Here is a 20,601-nt window from a genome sequence, read left to right as displayed (position 1 = left end):
TCTGTGTGTGTGTGTGTGTGTGTGTGTGTTACCTCTCAGGTCCTTTCTAAGTCGAGCCAGGTCTTTCTGAAAGTCTTCAAACTTCATCTGTGAAGCCTGGAACAAGTCCTGAGGCTCAGGGAGAGGATAGACACACGTCTCCCTACCAGCATCCTGGTGTTAGAGAGACACAGACAGACAGACAGGGAGACAGACAGGGTGCTGAGTGAGAAAGCAATGACTAAAGGCTATTCTGCTGTCTAGAACCAGTGAAACAACATCTAAAAGGAGGGAAATGCTCTGCTCTGCTTTCCCTCGTGCCAAATGAAACACAGGTGAAATTTGTTAGTCCATATACAGTAACACACAGGGAGGTTGCCAGCACAACTTGGTAGCAGCCTTCTCCAAAACAACTGAAGTCAATGGGGACCTGTTCTTTAGAGCTCCAAAACAAAAACAGCCAAACAATCACACTGTGAATAGAAAGACCTATACACCATTATTTGTTGCAAATCAATCAGCTGTAGTTAAGATTTGCACTAAATTATACTGTAGGTCTTTTTGGAACTCTGAAGAACTGGTCCCCACTGACTTAAGTTGTTTTGGAGAAGGCTGCTATGGAGTTGTGCTGGCAACCTCCCTGTGTGTTATATGGACAAACTTCACCTGTGTTTCAACTGGCATGAGGGTGAGTAGATGATGACAGAATTTTCAGCTTTGGGTGAACTATTCCTTTAAAAGCAACATCAAAATAAACATAAAAACATGTTGGGTGAATCCATTCCATTTTTTTGTTTCATATTTAATTGCAGACACACCAATAAGACCAATAAGTGATCCTGCACAGACCCAGGTTTCACACCACGTGAATAAATGTGAATGCACAGTGGAACTAATCAAGTCCCTGACCCACCACTTGTGCTACCTTTGGTCCTGTTGGCCCCCCATGTGAACTAGACAGTTCACTCCTCTGAAAATGTTTTTCTCATCATTGAGACAGTTAAGAGGGTGACAGAACTGATGAAACATCAGAGGGAATGTTGTGGACGGATTTAATCCAATGCATGCAATGTAAAAATCCTGCAGATGTTGGGGAACACCTGTTTTGCGTAGCTGCTCCAGAGGCACCTAGCAAGAGCTTTGTTGCAGTCGAGACTGAATGTCGAACCACACACACAACTTTGCGGATAAATCCCCACTTCTCCCAACTCTGAATATGTGCCACAGAGAGGAGGACTGATGTAAGGCTATACAGGAGACACAGAGTATAAAGAGAGGGACAGAGTTTAAAACCAAGAGCTATACAGCTTACCTCGTCAAAGTGTCGGAGATAGTACGCAACAATGTAAGCCAGAAGACTTTTCATGTTGTCCTGCAAGTGGAGAGAAGAAACAGTAAGGACGCTTTGCAGGAGGGGAGAAGTCATTCTTATGAATATGATGAAAAGACAACATGTTGAATAGATAGGCTTGGTCCATCTGGGTACATGCAGGGTACAATTAACTAACTACTTCCAGGTGCTTCCAGTGTTTCTTTTACACCTGTTAGCACTGGTTTACCAACAATCCCTAAATGTATGTTTTGGATGAGAATTTATGAGCAGAGGACAAATGTAAACCTCACTCTTGTGGTTTTCCTGCTTTGTCCCACCAGGCACAATATTTCCCTCAGCAGAGATGGGAATTTGTAAATGAGACATGACCAGAACTCTACAGTTATTTCAGTATTGTAGGACTATATTTTTATGACATCTGCTAATGTTAACAAGCGCTTATAAGTGCCTTATTACTTTAGTAATCACTTATTACAGCCACTTATTTTTTTTCCACTGTTTTGTTCAGATGCTTCATTCAAGAGCATCCTTCCTCCTCTACTCACACTGCTCTTAACGTCTTTAAGTTTGGGCAGGATGTCCAGGTTGAAACCGTCGGCTTGGCCTCTGCTTCGGTTACCACCGTTCATGAAGTTACCAAAGGCCAGAACCAAACCCAGAACTTGCATCACCCCCCCACCGGCCTGCAGCATCTGCAGGAGAGACAGAGTGTGTGTGTGTTATCAGAGAGAGAGAGAGAGAGAAAGAGAGAGAGAGAGAGAGAGAGAGAGAATACAAAGAGTAAGAGAGAAATAGGGGCAAAGACAAATATACAGAGTAAATAACACACACTAAAAGACAGTATTCGCACACACACTTCATTTAGTTGTTTGGTGGTGTATTTTTCTTATACCTGTGGATAACTGGCCAAACATACACAAGGTATATGTCAAAGACAGTATTCACACACACACACACACACACACACACACACACACACACGATTTAGCTGTTTGGTGGTGTATTTTTCGTATTCCTGTGGATAATTGGCCAAACGTACACAAGGCACACATCACGTTGAGATATTTCCAGCACAACTACAATGGAGTTTGATAGCAGCAGAATTTTTCAGCCTTCTAAAATGTAAATTAACGCAAAGAGCACGGGCTTCTTTATAAAGTTACCATTTTGCACAGACACTAACAATCACAGGGAGAAATCAATCGTAGAAGAGCAGAGATACCAATTACTCCACCAACAATAGCCTCAATAGACTGGAATGCAATGCAGCCACAGCTTGCATCTTTGTGGATCTGTTGGCATAGTGTGTGAAATTCAACGGCCTCTTCAACAGCTTCTCCACTCTCACTTTTTCTCAACTGGAAGAACTTACTAGGCTATTGGGTCATTCCGTGTCAACTCAACCAGAGCTTGGCAGTTCGAACTTTTGATTTTGATAATTTTTCTCCTGGTGGAAGATATACATACATGATGAAGAAAGCCCAAATATTAAAGCTCACTGATCATTATTTACAGAGTTTCCCCCAATTTTGTAGAGTGAGGGTCAAAATGATAATTTTCGCCTTTGATTTGGAGCAGATTTAGGGGTCTAAAAGCGACACTGAGAAAGATAGAAGCTCCACTATTTTTCTTTTACAGAGAGACTTGGAGGTAGACTACAAGATTCTGGCAGTTTCAGCACTTGATTTTGTGATGTGTGCCTATGGCAGTAGCTGAAAAATGTTTTTTTAAAAGTTTAAATATTAATCACTCCAAATCTATCGAAGATACCTCAATATCCTTTTACATTCTGGTTTAAAATAAAAATATCTTGGTGTGCATTTGCAAGGACCTGGGTGGTTTATTCTCTTAGATAATGGCCTGTGAATATGACTCCAGAATAACTCCAGAATAACTCCAGAATGACTCCAGAATGACTCCAGAATGACTGAATGACCCTATTGCTCTTTCCATCTACATGTAAACAACACAGAGGACCCCCTTCTCTGGGGGTGGTCAAAAAGGAAATGTAAGAAATCACTAACTGAAGTAGCAGTAGTGGCAGATTGCGGGAATGTGCGTACACCAAAAAAGTAAATTATAACACTTCATCAAAAAGTAGCTCCTGGAATGCACTGAAAATCACAAATTCATGATATCTAACAGTGTGCGAGGATCTGAGAGTGGATTTTTCCTGTAATGCATCATTGCCATTATCTACAGCTGTTATTCTCCCATCAATCTATGTCAGCTTGGGGAAAACAGAAGAGAAAATGGTATTTAATAATCATATTTAAGGGGCCAGAGACCAAAACCTCAGGAAGCCCTTTTTGTCCATTTATGCGATGTGTGCAGGTGTGTCTATGTTTGTTTCTGTTTATGTTTGATATCTTTGGTTTTGTATGAATCTATTTACCCTCCCCAGCCATTTTGGAAGATAACCAATCATCTTTTGGGAATTCTTTTCTGGTCTAAAAATAATAGTGAGTTAGTACTACTCAGCAATACTTGATACTGATTTTAAGAAAACATATAAGGTATTACAATAAAAAGGAATACGATAAGAAGGTATTATTATTATTATTAAAAAGGGAATAATAGTAATAATACTGATTCTAAAATAAAAGTTTTCCTGTTAACCACACACTTTAAACCTAACTAAAAGCTTGTGAAAAGAGATATGTTTTTAGTCTGCTTTTAAAAGAAGACACTGTTGTAGCAGACCTTAGTTCATGTGGTAGAGAATTCCAGAGAGTAGGACCATAATGACTGAATAGAATAGCATCAGGTTTCCTCAGTATGGATGAGATGTACTTACGTTGCATACTCTCTGCAGTATGTCTAGTTTCCTCAGTATGGATGAGATGCACTCAGAAAAGCTGGACTGGAAGAGGATGCAGAACACTCGGCCAGAGAAGTTGGGGATCTGGGAGAGTTGGTAGAGAAACCTACAACACAAGAGAAACACTGTCTGGTTTGAATCCCGCTCTGGACCCAACTCATGTCTTCTGCCGGCTCTCTACCAACTGTTCTGCCAATGTGTGCAGCAACAGCACGAGCAGGATAGGCTTAAGAAATAGCTTTACACACTTTACAGAATGACACATAACATTCATCAATATGCCTGCACTATTAGAGTGTTCAGCTTCTGAGGAATAAAACCAACTCACTGTTCAGGTTTGTCCAGAGGCTTGGCATTCTCCTTGTCTTTAGAGGACTTGATGTGCTTTTCAATCTTCTCCATCTCCTCCTGTTGTGCTCTCTAGGGGAGGAAGACAAAACCTCTCATTACTTTATCATAAGTTTGTTCATATGATAATAATATCATATGATCACGTCCATCTGTATCAGGTCAGACCATAGACCACCAGCACTAATTTCTGCATCATACAGGTAAAAACTTCCATATGAGAAAACTTTCTGAAAAGCACTGTGATGGAAAGACTGCAGATTGATACTTCAATAGAGCAGTTAGTATACTGTTAGTCTTCATGTTACCATACCACAGAGGACAACACATTCATATCAGAAGAAGCGAAAGGATGTGATGACAAACGAAGAGAGCATATTACCCCCATTCTGGCACACTTACATTGGCTTCCTGTATGCTTCAGAATTCAATTCAAGATCCTCCTGATCACATTTAAAGCCCTCCATGGCATGGCACCCTCGTATATTTCTGAACTAATAACCCAATACTCAGCACCAAGGTTACTCAGATCGGCTGACCAACTGCTATTAAATGTCCCACGGTCCAGGCTGATTACAAAGGGGGACCGTGCTTTTATCGTTTTAGCTCCAACACTATGGAATCAACTCCCCCTCACTGTCAGGTCAGCTGAGTCGGTACCACATTTTAAAAAACTTTTAAAAACCCACTTGTATAGGCTGGCGTTTTTATAAGTTTGTTGCTTTGCAATTCTTATTGGTTTTATTTGTCTTTTAATTTTGTTTTGTTGTTTATCTTGCTTTTATTGTTGAGTGTTTGTTTCTGTTTATAAATTGTATTTTACTTGCCGCTTTCATTCCGTGCACTTTATGCATTTTTATTATCAACTGTGAAGCACTTTGTGACTGCTGTTTTGAAAAGTGCTATATAAATAAAAGTAACTAACTAACTAACATCTCGTTGCTACAACTTGGAAGCATTCACGTGTATAATCGGAGCGCCCAGAACTATTTTTATTTCTGAAATTTAAAATCAACCATAAAGAAACTGCAGCAGACATTACTTACTTTTCAAAAGTAGGTGATTGTACTACTGTGAATATAACTGATAATCATTGTTTTTTGTCGGATCGGATTTGCTTCAGTGTGATGTGAATGGTTTTTCGAACAGCGCTAGTTGGGAGCTCATATTTACGGTAAATCTGACATGACATGAACGCAGCATTAGTTGCTGGTGGAGGTGATGAAGAGGTTCAGCCATAGTGAGTCCAGCTTTCTCTGGATGGAGCGTCCACTCACTGCTGTTCAGGAGACACTTTTGGATTTCACTCTTAAGTTTGGATTTGTGGAGAAGATTTCCTACCAGTTACCACACCGACACCAGAAATGAATCTGGGCAAATAAGGTGAATCTAGAAAGTTTGAATTGGGGGGGATGGGACGCTCTTCTCTGTTGTAGCCCCTCTTCCTGATCTGGGCTGATAATGGTTGCAGCTTTAAAGGAATAGTTCACCCAAAAGTGAAAAAAAATGTCACCTGTGTCTCATTTGGCATGAGGGTGAGTAGATGATGACAGAATTTTCATTTTTGGGTGAACTATTCCTTTAATGATTAACATCAGGTATAATGGAAAGCAAAGCCAAAATAACATTTTAGAAGGCAGCAGTAATAATTACTATTCTACATGAAACCAAAGCTGTTTCTTCAAGACGTCAAACAAGGCCAATTTAACAAATTTACAGGACCAGTTCCTCCAGTCAGAGAGCCTTCTACATGCACTTTCACTAGGATTTCATTATTTCACTTTAGGGTTTTTCAACAAGTTTTATATATCTGAAGTCCAAATTCAACGGAAGAGATTCCATGCAGAATACACACACGTAATTCCACATGCAATCAATCACACACACACACACACACACACACACACATAAGTGCACACATGCAAACATTGACATAAGTACACATACACAACATGCATAACTACACACAAGTAAGTAAAATATTTCTGCATGTGTGCACACACACCACTCATTTCTAATTCATGCTGTGTTGTTATTTCTCAATCAAAATGCTTACTGGGAGATTAAATAAGAACATTTAATGACTGAACACAGTCGTTTTCATTGCCTCTGAAGGACTTCCCAGAGGTTTGTGGAGCTGGTTGGTAGGCAAAACATTATCTTCGTACCAAAGAACTTTGATGAACATGAAGCTGAGTGTTGAAGAAATATATCCAAAGTATTAGTAAATAGCTATTTTAGGCTAACAAAAGCATTGCATGCATTTTTCCTGACTTCTTCGTTGAAAAATAACAGAAAATCAAATGGTACTATGGAAAATTTAGAAAAGGCAAGGTGTCCCCAAACTTTTGACGGGCACTGTATGTAGCTGGTATATACCTAGGGTGACTGTTTAGGGTTACTCTGAACCACATGAGGAAAATGGAATGGGAGTAAACGTCCCCCAAAATCAGAAGAGTTTTCACAAAGAAATCTGTACAAAGGTCAGTTGAGCTCCAACTAATCCTAGTGAGTAACAATGGCAGAGTGTATTGGGGGAATCCACTGCATTGCTCTTCTAAAGCAAGAAATAATTCACCATATCCACATATTGTCAGACAATACAAACTGATTGAAAGACTGTGTAGAGTGCCTGTTGCTTACATTTTCGTAGAGGGCCTGCAGGGTCTCCAGATCTACTACTGTGTTGTCCAGGTTGAGGATGGCTGGAAAGCAAGAGAGAGGGGTCATTGGTCATAACTATTAACATAGATAACAGAATAATAATGATATTATCATGTACAATACAATGAATGTATGTACAATACAGAAAGGCTGCAAGAAGAAGATGGGCGGAAGAAAAATCGGCAGAGGGAACAGGCCGTTTCTGTTGCTGTGCCTTTAAGGCTCATTAATATTAACGACCCCTCTGTTCTGATTGGCTAACTGTTTCAAGAGTGAAACAATGACAACTGCTCAACCGCTTTGAAAAAAAAACACTTTGTTAAACTATCATTTCTTACAAAAATAATAATGAGCGAACTTTTGTGACGCCACAAAGTTAAGGTGCGTTTTGAAGGTCCAAACACCCCCCAGCCAGCAGACTTGTGTCAAAAACTAACCAAGCCAGTAATGGAAAAGTGGTAGTGAAAAAATCACATTCTCAAAACAGTGACATGTCCAGATCAGGCATATAGAAATTGATGTGCATGGCACTGGTGATGTCTAAAAAAAAAAATGATGCAGTTATGTACAGAGTTATTGATGATTTTTTGGAATAAGTTGGGACACATTAAAAAGGTCTGAAATATGTGATTCTCCTGCTGCGTAGCCAGAATGTACACATGCCAGAGGCAGTGGACACTGGCCTTTAGATAACGTCAAAAGTTATGAACAGATTTGCACGAAACTTTGCGGAAAGTTGGGTGACGGGGCTAGGAAGAACTGACTCACTTTTCACACCAATTGGCCAAAGGGGAGCATGGCAGTGGGCATGGCTTCTCATAAAAAGGCACATAACTTCCGAATGGATTCACGCAACACCATGAAACTTGGAAATATTAGTCATGGGGCAAGATGCAGATGACTGGTTAAAAATATCAGTAAACACTGTAGATAGCTGACTCGAGCAGGATTTTAAAACTCAGGATGAAATCCCATCAGGGCCTACTGCTTTATGAGCTTTGACATATCTAAAAACTTTAACCACACCATTCTCTGTCATCTGCAAAGCCATGTCACATACGTGGTCCGTCTCGTTTTGTTTTATTGTCTGTGATCGACTGTAAACCCCCTACACATGTATCTCGGATCACAGTCCCTGTAATCGTGCTCCAGTTTATCCCATTTGTTGTTGTTTTTTGGTTGTCCTGATGGCCTTTTCAAGGTCATACCTGTCTTCTTGTACCGGTCCATGTCCTTCAGTTGTAGCTTCACAGTGTTATTCATCCAAGGTTTTTGATAACAGGTGGAGCGAATGGTGCGGGTGGGAATGAAGAGGTCTGCAGCGCATGTAATCTGTTACTCAGTCCGTGCAATCATCAAGGTTCGAATTGGTCTTCAAAAACTAAAGCGTCGGTCAAAATAGTGAAATCGTGCTCTCAATATATAATAGGCCTACATGTGCTCTTCACGAGTTTATAAAGAGTCAGTGCACATAATGGTGATTATGTTTAAATGTGGCGCTGTCCTGGGTGTGTTGCAGCCACCTGATTGTGTTTACATGGCCTGAAGGTTAAGTGGCTAAATATGTTGCAATATTTGGGGGATATGCTTATTCAGTGTAAACAGACAATGGATATTAACATACCAAATCCTTACTAGGCATATCTGCAATACCTAAAAGGTTCCTTTAAGTTGCATTTTTTCCTAAAGTGCACAGTGTAACGAAATCGAGGGAAAATTTTTTATCTTGTGCGCATGAATGGACTAAAACGTGCGCATGTTACAGTTACTCGTGGACTTGATATAACTTTTTTTTCTCTCCCAATGGCCACTCCCGGGCTCCGTACTAAACAGCTCGGAAGTGTGAGTTGGAAATTATTTGCATGTCTGTGTACCATGAGTGATTAATAAAAAAGCAGACACCACCATGACCTTACTAGTCGTAGCCTGTGAGCAATCTAGCCTGAGAAGCCGTCAGGTTGCAGAGCTCTGTCAGGGGTATCTCGGGTTAGCTAAGTTTCTGTAAATAGAAACACACAGCAGTTCCTCGTGTCTGTTCAGGGTCTAACGCGGCAGTGAAATTCGTCCAGCATGTTGCAGAGTGATTGAACGTCGGCCAACAAGATGCTGTGATCAGCAGTTTATTTGGCCTCCATCTGAGTCTCACCAATATGCCTGGGAGGTCAGGCTCAGCTACAGAACAGCACCCATGGAACTGGTAGGGATTCAGTGTCTTGCGTAAAGACACTTCAGCAGGGTGGGGTTTTGAACCTGGGTCTTGCTAAACCTGGGGTGGGCAATAATGTGCCATGCAGGGCCGAAAGCATGCAGGATTTATCTTCCAACCAAAGACTACTTCGGGTGATTTCACTGATTAGTTCCTCCTTTCTGGTTGGTGTGTTAATAATATCAGCTGGCGTAGAGTTTGGTTGGGAGGAAAACCTGCAGACTCTTGGCCCTCCATGGCACATGGTTGCCCACCCCTGCTCTGAACATTAGACCACCCTGCTGTCCTGTGTATGTGAATGTTACTGGTCATATCACATTGTTAAAATGTGAGACATTATGAAAGCTCAGTTTTCAGTGAAACTACTTAAGCAAATTTAGTGATTTCCAGTTTTTTCCAATATTTCCAAAATATGGTTGCAACCTGACCAAGAGAGCAAATATATTTGGCAGAGTTTACAGAAAGCTCACTGCTTCCCTTTCTAGAGAATCCACACACAGTTCAACACTCCTGTTACGCTTTCAATTCCTGTAACAGGTGCGAAAAATCTGGGCAAGGAAATCAAATGAGTAACTGTTTCCCCTCCCTCAACAACTACCCTGGTGGTGCCCTTGAGCCAGGCACCGTTTCAGATGTGCTAACAACTTAAGTAAATCCAGTAAATGGTTAATAATAAATCCAGTAAATGGTTGAACAATAATTTGTTCAATAATTCTTGTCCAAATACTCTTTAGCAAGGCATGTATCTTCCAAATTGGAAATTAAATGGGAAATGGATTGGTTTATCTGGTTCTGCCCTAAACTCGTGGTCCTCTTTTCTATCAGACAAAAAGTTTGCCATTTATATCAGGGATCATGCCTCTTCTTTTGCCCCACTGACCTGTGGGGTACCTCAGGGGTCTACCCTGGGGACAATTTTATTCTCTCATATTCTCTTATATATATACTGTATACAGTATATATGCTTCCCTTAGGGCATATCATCAGCAGCTTTGGCTACATTTGTTGTCATTGTTACGCTGATGACACTCAGATTTATATGCCTGTCAAACCTGATGAACTTGACAAAGTGGCCTCTTTTAACAACTATCTGTCTACCATTAAAGACTGGATGGCCCACAGTTTCATACAATTGACCTGAACCTGAATTGCATTAACTCAAGTAAAAGCAAGGTACTTCTTATAGGGCCTGATCCCAAACAGGACTGATTGGTCATTCCCTGGGTCCCACTGGCTCCAACATTAAGTCATCCACAAAAAATGTAGGTGTGACCATTGATCCTCATTTTAAATTCAATATGCACGCCAATTCTGTGATCAAGTCCTTTTCATTCCACTTCAATATATCAAAACTTTGGTCAGCTGTCTTTTCAACATATGCTAATATTAATACTCTCCTTTATATCCTCCTGCCTAGATTACTGTAACGCCTTATTTACCTGCCTTAGACATGCCATATCCATCGTTTACAATTGATTCAGAATGCGGCTGCAAGATTACTTACCAAAACTAACCGCGGATGACATATCACCCCTGTTTTAGCCTGTCTGCATTGGTTACCTGTAAAATTCAGAATAGATTAATTACCTACAAGGCTTCACACTGCCTAGCATCTTCCTATATTTGTGACACACTGACTAAAATCTAGAGCTGATTGTGCATTTATGGTTAAGGCCCCTAAACTCTGGAATACCCTCCCATTACCTGTCCTTTTAGCAGATTCTGTTGAGTTTTAAAAAGGGTATTAAAACTTAGTTCACACTGGCTTTTCCTACTTTAACTTTTATTTGTGTGTGTGTTATTTTTAATTGCCTTTTACATTGCTCTGTGCAGTTGTTGTGTTACACTGAGTACCGTTTGATGCCTTTTTGATTTTTTGTGTAAAGCATTTTGGTAACCTCAGTTTGAAAAATGCTATATAAATAAAGATTTAATACAACACTAACAATGTCCCTGGTCTCCAACTTCTCTACACATTGGAGTATCGTCAAAATTGAGTAAAAAATTATTCTGATACTGGCATAAAATATACAGCCACATTCCAGCCCTAGTTCCAGTCCCTATGGGGTTTTTAGTTGGCCTAAAGTAAACAAATTGAGTTTCTGTTTCCCAACCCTCCATCCAGTCCCCTCAGTGAGATGTCTGTCAGATGTATTTGTACAGCATCATACTGTTTGATGTTTTGACTCCATACACATTTGAAGCTAAGTGCTGGAGATATGAATACATCCTTGCTATGCTAACCATTTTAACATGCCTGTACAAGTATATATAGAGTTCAAACGGTTTAAGAGTTTCAAAGGAGAAATAACTAAAACTGGGAACAAGGATCTGGTACCTTTTTTATTTTTTTTTTTCAGTCAGGAACACAAGATTAAACCATTTATTGCCAGAAATGGTAATACAGTTATGTTTGGCGGTTATGGCTCTGCACTAGGTGCTCCCTGCTTATCCAGCAAGTATGCTGAAGGTATAGCAGGGGCGCCATGCAAATCCCCCAAACCACAGAACTTAGTAAGTCAGCTGATCAGTAATAGAACAATCAATGTGCAGCAACAAGCTTGTTTCAGACCTCAAGTGGTGGCATGAGACAAGCCTACATGAGGGGATGCAAGCATGCATCCTGATAGAGGCCATTCTACCATTATGAGAATAACTATGTGAAGCAACAGCCTGTCGCTGACCTCTGCAAGTCAGACTTACAGAGAAGGGATACAGGCATGCATCATATAAGAGGTTATTCTACAATTACATGAACCTAAGATTGATCCAGTGCAATTTCCCTTGAATATATCAGGCGAGACAACCAGCTGCACTATCTAGAGACAAGGGAAATATACACTCACTGAGCACTTTCTTAGGAACACCATACTAATACTGGGTAGGTATCAGCTTTCAGCTCAATGTCAAAGTACCATCCGCCTCAAGGTTCGACGTGCTGCATTTTGAGATGCTTTTCTGCTCACCACAGTTGTAAAGAGGTTATCTGAGTTACTGAAGCCTTTCTGTTCTCCTCTGACCTCTCTCATCAACAAGGCGTTTCCGTCCGCAGAGCCGCCGCTCACTGGATGTTTTTTGTTTTTTGCACCATTCTGTGTAAACTCTAGAGACTGTTGTGCGTGAAAATCCCAGGAGATCAGCAGTTTCAGAAATACTCAAACCAGCCCGTCTGGCACCAACAGCCATGCCAGGGTCAAAGTCACTGAGATCACATTTTTTCCCCATTCTGATGTTTGATGTGAACATGAACTGAAGCTGCTGACCTGTATCTGCATGATCTTATGCATTGCACTGCTGCCACATGATTGGCTTAATGGATACTTGCATGAATAAGCAGGTGTACAGGTGTTCCTAATAAAGTGCTTGGTGAGTGTATATAACTAATCGGTCAGTTGAGTGAACCCAGCTGACCACCTTGCAGTATCTCTTATGTTATATGCAATTTATCGACAACAACAGCAACATGTATCAATTAGACTGTTTGCACTCATGGCTTTTGAGCTGAGATAATATCTAGCTTCCGGCCGAATATAAGCGAGAGATTTTTTGTGGAGCGCAATAAATGCCCCAAATGCCACTGAGCTATCCTCTGGTGTAGGTGGAGGTGGGTGTCCATGATGTTGTCGTCAGTGGTGGTTGGGGGGGGGGGGCTTCAGTGTCGTCCTCAGGGGCATTGGGACTGTGTGTATATGTTGGGGGGGGGGGGGGGGGCTGCAGAGGTGTGTATGGCAGCAGAGGTGGTGGCAACTGGTGGAATTTGCTTTTTTCACATTCGTTTATCTGCTAGAAGTGTGGCTGTGAGACCAGTTTCGCCATGCTATGGCAGTGAAGTAAAAAAAAAAAAACGCAATTCTCCATGGCCTCTCACAGAGCACTGGATAAGATAAGACAGAATTGCTGATTTTGGGGTTATATCATGGCCAGGAAGCTACACAACCCAAGGTACTACCAACGTACATTTACGAGCATTTATTCAGTCAATGTTTTTTTTGGATTTTATGTTGGTTTGGTAACCTGCAAAAATGCACTGAACCATATTGTTAGCCAAGGTGGGAAGGTCACTGGAGCCAGCCTGTCAGAAGAGCCAAGTCCCGCGGAAAGCTCAGTCCATCCTCTCGGACTGTGACCACCCCCTCAACTCTGAATTCCACACTCTACCCTCTGGCACCCGTTTCAGGCTGACCAAGATGAAAACCAACAGATACAAACACTGTGTTGTTCCCGTAGCCATCACCTTGATTAACGGATATCATTAGAGAAATCCTGCTATTATTGCACACCGCATTATACTGTGGACTGGCAATTATATATATTTTTTTTTTATTTAACTGTATTATATATTTGTGTGTTACTTGTCATTGCCTACTTTTCTTTTTTCTTTTTGTTGAATGTTTCTATACCTGCCTGCAAATCAGTTGCCCTCTGGGTTCAAAATAAAGAACTGAACAGATTTCCTCTGATAGGGGCCGGAAATTGGTCAAATCCAATACATCAGACTAATTTGACTAACATAGTCCAATTGATTGAACCCACACGCAGACTACTTTGTGAGCTTGCCAACTAACTGGATTCAACACAGAACCGACCAAAATTATTGTTTTGATTTGCAGTAGCCATCATGTCTTGTGAGGCAAGAAGCACTTTTCAATAAAGTCATCACCTCCCTTGCTTTGATTGCTCAGGAATTGCATTGGGGCAGTCCAGTCACCGCTCATGCACCTGCCTCTGTACTGACATCAGAGAAAGCCCCTTAGATAGACAATTCCACCAGACCTAAAGAAAACAAATGAGTGAAACCCAGAAATGAGGCAGGGCTGGGGCCAGGCTACTGAAACCCATCTAATGCAATGAATGTGTGAAACAATGGAGAGTGGGGAATACATTCTGCTATATGTCTGGAATATGAGTGTAAAATTCCCTGATATTCCCTGACTTCTCCATAGAACTAAACTCCTTGACCTACCCCGTTTGAAATACACCTTTAAATTACATGATGTTCCAGAGATTCCATGAACAATGGAAACCATGTACTACTACTGCATATGGAGTGGGTATTGGTATGGGAGTGCCTAGCTATTAAATAGTTACTGTTGTAACTAATTAACTCACCATGTTGAATGTCTTTCATATCAAGGTGCAGGGAGGACATGAGGATTCCCACTGCCTGAGAACGCTTGTTGTTTAGGAGCTTCATAACCTGAAAAACACAGATATTGGGTCAGAGTCATATTCATAATACACAAGGACATATGGGCCGGTTTGTCACTGAAACCTTAACAAAATCCTGTAGAAACCTCATATGTAGCTCAGCCACTGTTGCACTGTAGCATCAATAAACCAAGACAGATGGAGTGACACAGATAAACCTACGGATGAAGAAGAAACCAAGGCTTTGTTCAGACTGCAGGCAAATATGATTTGTTTCTCAAATCCGATCTTTAGGACAGACTGTCCACACTGTTATTTGCAAGTGATCATGTCGTACGGTGTGTTCAGGCACACAAGCTATCTGCATTGGTTGCTGAGGTAATGACGTACGCGTGTGTACGTACGGTAACTGGTGGCACGTTTTGCACACCGAATGGAGATGTATCATCTTTGCCTTCATGCCATAGGACTAGTTGTGGTGCAGAATTCTTCCGTCACAGCAGACAACATCAGCGATGGAGGAGATTGATATATGCAGCAGTCATGGCCAGCACTTTGTTTCTGGCACTCTGGATTTGACGCCAATGTCATGTGTTGCATTGTCAAGTCAACCAAGCTTCAATCAAATCCCCACTGATAAAGAAATAATTTTAATAGAGTGTGAAAATGTACGAAAGTTAAAGGGGAAATAGGTAAAATAACCCATTGTAGCCTGATATTCTGACTGAATGGCCATTTTGTTACCACTCCATTATTCAGCATGCATTGTCACCCTCATAGGCTAAACCTAGTGCTGGCAGCTGTGGTGTGGACTTCAGCTGATGCAGCCACTTTTTGTAATACCATCAACTCATTGCACACCTTTATGAGAAGCAGCCAGCATGTTTCCTCGAAGCACAGAGAGAGTTGTACCCAGATCTCAGACCGATGGAATTGGAACGATGTGACTGTCAGAGTATGCAGAAGGGGGATGACTTTGCAACCTACAGTCCATCAAAGTATCAGTAACAGACACAGTAGATTCAACTGAAAATCTTACACAATCATTTGTGGGTTATGTTAAACCAAATATTATTGTCTGCTTAATAAATTAAACACCAGGTTCCACAATGACTCATAAGGTTTGATGAAATCAGCAGCGACTTTACAGGAAGTTTCTTGTGACAATGAACTGACTGATTTGACAACACGCTGGCTAACTTTTCCATATCAGCCTGACAGCCTGAGTCAGAGCTCGTTCCTCCAGCACGCCGCAAGGTAGAAGGCAAGGAGAGACTTTTAAAACTCTTACTGAGGTCATGGACATATGCAGTGAGGATATTCTCCCCCATGTTCATTCCTTCTTAAAGGCAACTGGCACTGTGCCAATGAAAGCATGCACTGTTGAGTGCATCTTTTCCATGTTTAAAGGATGAAAACTGCGAGCAGGTCCTCTATGCTGGCCGCTCACCTGAACTCAATCTGTCTACTCACGTCTGATACCCCTTTTCGACCAAGGTGGTTCGAGGGCCGGTTCGGAGCCGGTGCCTAATCTCGAACCAGTTCTTTGCGTTTCGACAGCCAAAGAACCGGCTCTCGGCCAGGAAAACTGGTTCCAGAGTGGCACCAACACTTTGCTGGTCTAGAATAAAGAACCGCTCACGTAACCAACAAGACCAAGAAGACTGCCATTGTTAAAAAACCAGAGCTTCATGGACATGGATATGGACGTGAAATCCGTGGAGGAGACAAACTGTCTCCTTGCATTGTGGTCCTCGACAGAGATTCAGAATAAACTCGACGGAGCTTCAAGAACAAAACCCGTGTTTGAACAAATACAGCGCGAGATGGCTGCAGCGGGGTATGAGAGAAGCATCGAGCAAATAAACAACAAACTAAAGAAACTGAAAAAGGATTGCAGGGACCAAAATTTGGGTTGTTGTGCTTGAAGTTGGCGCTAGTGTTGCTGGGAAAGCGGAGGCGTATACAGATGTATGCAGTGATGTAATGACGTGGCTTGCTAGCCAGCTCTGGCCCGTGGAAAAGCAAACCGGTTCTTAGAAGGTTTGCAAGTTGAACCAACTGCGAACCGGCACCAGCACCAGCCCAGCACCAGCACTAGGTTCCAGTTGGTGGAAATGGGGTATGAAAGAGGTCTGACTGAAACCGTGGACTATGATGAAATTACAAACATTTTCAAAAGCAAACCCTGCCACCCAGTCTTGTAGGGTCATGTTATGTAGTCTATAAGCGGTACGCGTGCACAGACACATGCTTGAGAGACTTTATACTGATGTTGTAACTTGTAAGTGCATGAAGCAATGCCTATATCTATTTATGAAAATAAATATGAATCATGTAAGTAAAGGTTTTGTTTTGCATGTTTTTTCTGATGTTAGATTGACTCAGAGCATTATTTACCTGGCAATATGACTTGCATGTTGTCGGGCCTTTATTAATGCTGAACAAAAACACGGACTACGCAATGTGTCCAGAGATGTAGTGGAGGATAAACCCACCTAAACTCAGTTCGACCTTTTTATTTGCAGAATAGAAATTAGCACCGTTTTAGGCTGATGGATGAGGTAAATTCATAGTATACAAGTTAGAAGATTAATATGAAGCATAAATTAATCCTTCTCTGCAAATCTAATTTGCAGAGAAGAAAGTTTATATTGGTGTTTATTGCCTTATGATGATCACCAGCTGGAGGTCATAATTTACCCTGCTTTTTATTTATTGCTACATTACTTCATATACATATACGGATGCCAGCAATATACACATACTGACCTGTTTGGCCTTGGACTTGGTAATTGTGTCAGACAGCGGCTTCTTCTTCTCCTTAACAGCCGTTTTCGAGAACAACTCCACAAACTCCTGGAAGTCCACGTCCGGCTCCTCCATTTCGTCCCACACCAACGCAGAAGCCGCCTCCCTGAGAAACACACAGCAGCAGCAATTAGAAATGGTAATTAACTTAAGCTTATAATGATGAAAATCACTGATGGACAAGGCCAACTGGTCACATAACTTTTAGACACATTTATATTTACAGCAATAATGTATCATCATCACCAGTTAACCTCAAGATGGTGCTGCAATTTTGCATTTACTTGAGTGTGTATCTTGAGTGTGAATGAGATCCATTCAAACCCTCAGAGGAAATCTGACTACATACTGTGCAGCAGGAAGTGGCTGGTCTAAGACAGAATCTGATACCATGGCTTCCTTCTCGAGCAAATCCGAGATTTGGAAAATAGACACTCAAAAGTTTTATTTTGTTGTTAAAATCCACTCTGAATATCTCAGAGTGCTACACAGACCAAACCCAATAGCTTTGTATAATTTGGCACCGTGTACATGTTTGGTCTGCACATCACTTTTATTTTGAAATTTCGTTTTTGGTGTGGTAGATGCCACATGGTCTTTGAGAACAGTGCTTGTGCAGCGGGGTGAATGGTGGACTTGAACATGGAGATTTCTGTTTCTGAGATGTTCAAAGTGGATTTTAGCAAGCCACCGTATCAGATCCTATCTTTGTGCAGCCACTTCTTGCTGCACAGTATGTGGTGAGATCATGTTTGGACTCAAGATGCATGTAAATGTAAATTAATTGCAGCTCTGTCTTGAGGCCATTTGAGCTACATCAGCACCATCTTTACTTTTTGGCGTGCAGCTGGATCCTGGTCCAGTAGAGAGGCTTCATGGGTCTGGGCGGCTCCACCACAGCCTTCCTGGGGGGTTTCTCCTGGGCCAGACCCAGAGCATACAGCCCCAGAGGCAGAGGAGGAGGCAGGGAGCCCAGGGCCCCTGGAGGAGCTGGAGGACAATAGACGCCTCCCGGAGGAGGAGGGGGAGGTGGAGGCCCACAGCCAGGAGGTGGTGGTGGTGGAGGAGGAGGAGGTGGGCCTCCCATCCCTGGTAAGGGAGGTGGTGGTGGAGGAGGGGGAGCAAGGCCACCGGGGAGAGGAGGAGGAGGGGGCGGAGGTGGGGGTCCAGGCATGCCTGGCAATGGGGGAGGAGGAGGAGGCGGAGGGGGGATGGCTGAGCCAGGGAGTGGTGGAGGAGGAGGTGGCGGAGGAGGAGGCGGCATTGCACCACCTGCTAACGGCAAAGGAGGAGGTGGCGGAGCAGGAGGTGCCACTGTATGTCCTGGAAGAGGAGGAGGCGGCATTGCTCCTCCTGGAAGGGGAGGGGGAGGCGGAGGAGGTGGGGGAGGTTGCTGCTGCTGTTGGCATGAACACGGAAAACCCGCCTGACTGGCTGTGGGCTGCAGCAGACCACTACCACTCACTACCACAGACTCACTACAAGGCACTTTGAACTTAAAGCTGTCGTCCATGGGCGAGGTCTGGACCGACTTGGCCTCCAGGCAGCCTAAACCCAGCGCTGCTTCTGTCTGGAGGTGAACGTCACAGACAGCCTTTAGAAAGTCTTCCTCTCCTCCACACTCCTGGTCTCTGGTGCTGGTTGTAATTCCATCCCTGTCCAACAGAGGAGGCTGTTGCTCCAGTTCCGCGATCTTGGTCCTGAGGTCTTCGATGGTTTGTTCTAGTTGTTGGATGACGTTGACGTGCTCCTCCTTCAGTTTTACCGTCTTTAGGACGCATTCCTCCTGATAATAAGGGAGAACGTTGAGATGTGATGAGGGAGAGATGCTGTATATTTATAATACATATAATGGTCTCATTTTTCTACAGCCATTATACTATGCTCTCAAAATTAATTTGAGAATGATATATTGAGGTAAATATTCTACATGTAGGGGCTTTAAGTAAAGGAGTGAAAACACAAGAGACTGACCTGAAGTTCTTGGATCTCCTCCTTCTGTTGTCGCTTCAAGCCCAAGATGGCAGCTTGGTGTTCTGGACAGACAGACAGGCCAGCAGGTCAGGTCACTAGGCTACTACCAGAAACACTATTCAGATGATTCTTATGATTATTCTGTTATCTATCTAATTGTGAATAAGTATGTTCTCAATATTACATTAGCATTATGGTACATTATACATGTGAGAAATGAAGGATAAGGTATGGGAGGCAGAGATATTGTTAGTTATGAACTGTTCAATTGTGTTCCGTTGATATAGCCCATTTCTGGATTTTTTAAATTATTTTTTTTTATTTTATGAAATGAATTGATCAGATTGATATTACTGTGGACAAAAGGAAGAAAAGCCCCACTGGGCTAAAAGAGATCCAATCAAGTAAAGTAGCTGAGGGAACTATGAGTCTTGTTTTCTTATGTTGTTTTTGCCCGCCACTATTATGTGCTGCTGTGTTATACTTTACGTATTGTTACTGCCTGGTATTGTTGTGTGATGATGTGTGGAAGGTGTATTGTTGGTTCTCCTTGTGCTGTAGTTTTGTGGAAAAGAATTTCCCCCCGGGGACAATAAACTAACTAACTAACTAACTAACTAAAGTAGGGCTCTCATGGAGAAGATAATTGATTTTCCCCACCAACACAAAAAGGTAACATAAGGTAAAGTGGCACACAGTATTGTTGTAGTAGAGGAGGTTGGTTTACTGTGAATCCACTATCAGAAATGTTTTACCGTATTTAATCCCACATAGGTGGGAATATTTGAAATTCCCAGATAAAGAGGTTGGTATAGTTGTGTATAACCTACACAACACGACTGGCTGCACACACTTCCATTTCAAAATTCCATACTTTTTCTAGACCTATATTCTTCACTGGATTTGTAAAATGGCCATTAATTAGGCCATATCACTCTACATACTGAACAACAATGGTTTTCCATACTTCTTATTTTTCTACACTTTCCATGCCTGCGTAGGAACCTAGAATTACCTGCCAGCCAATCAGCTGCTTGCCTAGCCAGATAGCCATGTATTGATCAACTGGAATACCATCTATACCCTCTAGTACAAAGAGTATAGAGGAGTATCAATGTCCTCTGTACTGTTTCGTAGTGATGACCCAAACAGGAAGAGAAAGAACAGGCTACTAGTGACAGCAACATTATACCAAGCTCATAAACAGCTTTACTACAGTGCTGCACTCACAATGGAAACCATACCACACCACAGGCAGACATGTAGTCGTAACAGGACATGTAGCATGCTTTACTTATGAGGAACCTGGCTGGACAT

The 20,601-nt window shown here is 42.0% G+C and overlaps 1 protein-coding gene across 1 annotated transcript in view; it reads right to left on the bottom strand.

Moving 5' to 3' along the window:
• The window catches only part of LOC139666166 (formin-2-like), a 47,023-nt gene that overhangs the window by 13,617 nt on the left and 12,805 nt on the right, over window positions 1-20,601 (bottom strand). Inside the window, exons 7-17 of the mRNA XM_071545291.1 lie at window positions 19,285-19,346; window positions 18,707-19,096; window positions 18,144-18,598; window positions 17,272-17,416; window positions 14,461-14,548; window positions 7,125-7,186; window positions 4,462-4,553; window positions 4,110-4,239; window positions 1,858-2,004; window positions 1,292-1,351; window positions 33-153 (exon numbers count right to left, since the gene is read on the bottom strand). Coding sequence (XP_071401392.1) covers window positions 33-153; window positions 1,292-1,351; window positions 1,858-2,004; window positions 4,110-4,239; window positions 4,462-4,553; window positions 7,125-7,186; window positions 14,461-14,548; window positions 17,272-17,416; window positions 18,144-18,598; window positions 18,707-19,096; window positions 19,285-19,346 — 1,752 coding nt within the window. The remainder of the gene's footprint in view (window positions 1-32; window positions 154-1,291; window positions 1,352-1,857; window positions 2,005-4,109; window positions 4,240-4,461; window positions 4,554-7,124; window positions 7,187-14,460; window positions 14,549-17,271; window positions 17,417-18,143; window positions 18,599-18,706; window positions 19,097-19,284; window positions 19,347-20,601) is intronic.

Source organism: Centroberyx affinis, unplaced genomic scaffold (genome assembly GCF_046629955.1).
Source record: "Centroberyx affinis isolate AG114_WGS23_722 - 3 ecotype Tasmania unplaced genomic scaffold, CSIRO-AGI_Caff_v1 ptg004848l_1, whole genome shotgun sequence".
NCBI classification, from domain to species: domain Eukaryota; kingdom Metazoa; phylum Chordata; class Actinopteri; order Beryciformes; family Berycidae; genus Centroberyx; species Centroberyx affinis.
The sequence above is the reverse complement of the archived record's forward strand: the minus strand, read 5'-3'. Positions and strand labels throughout refer to the sequence as shown.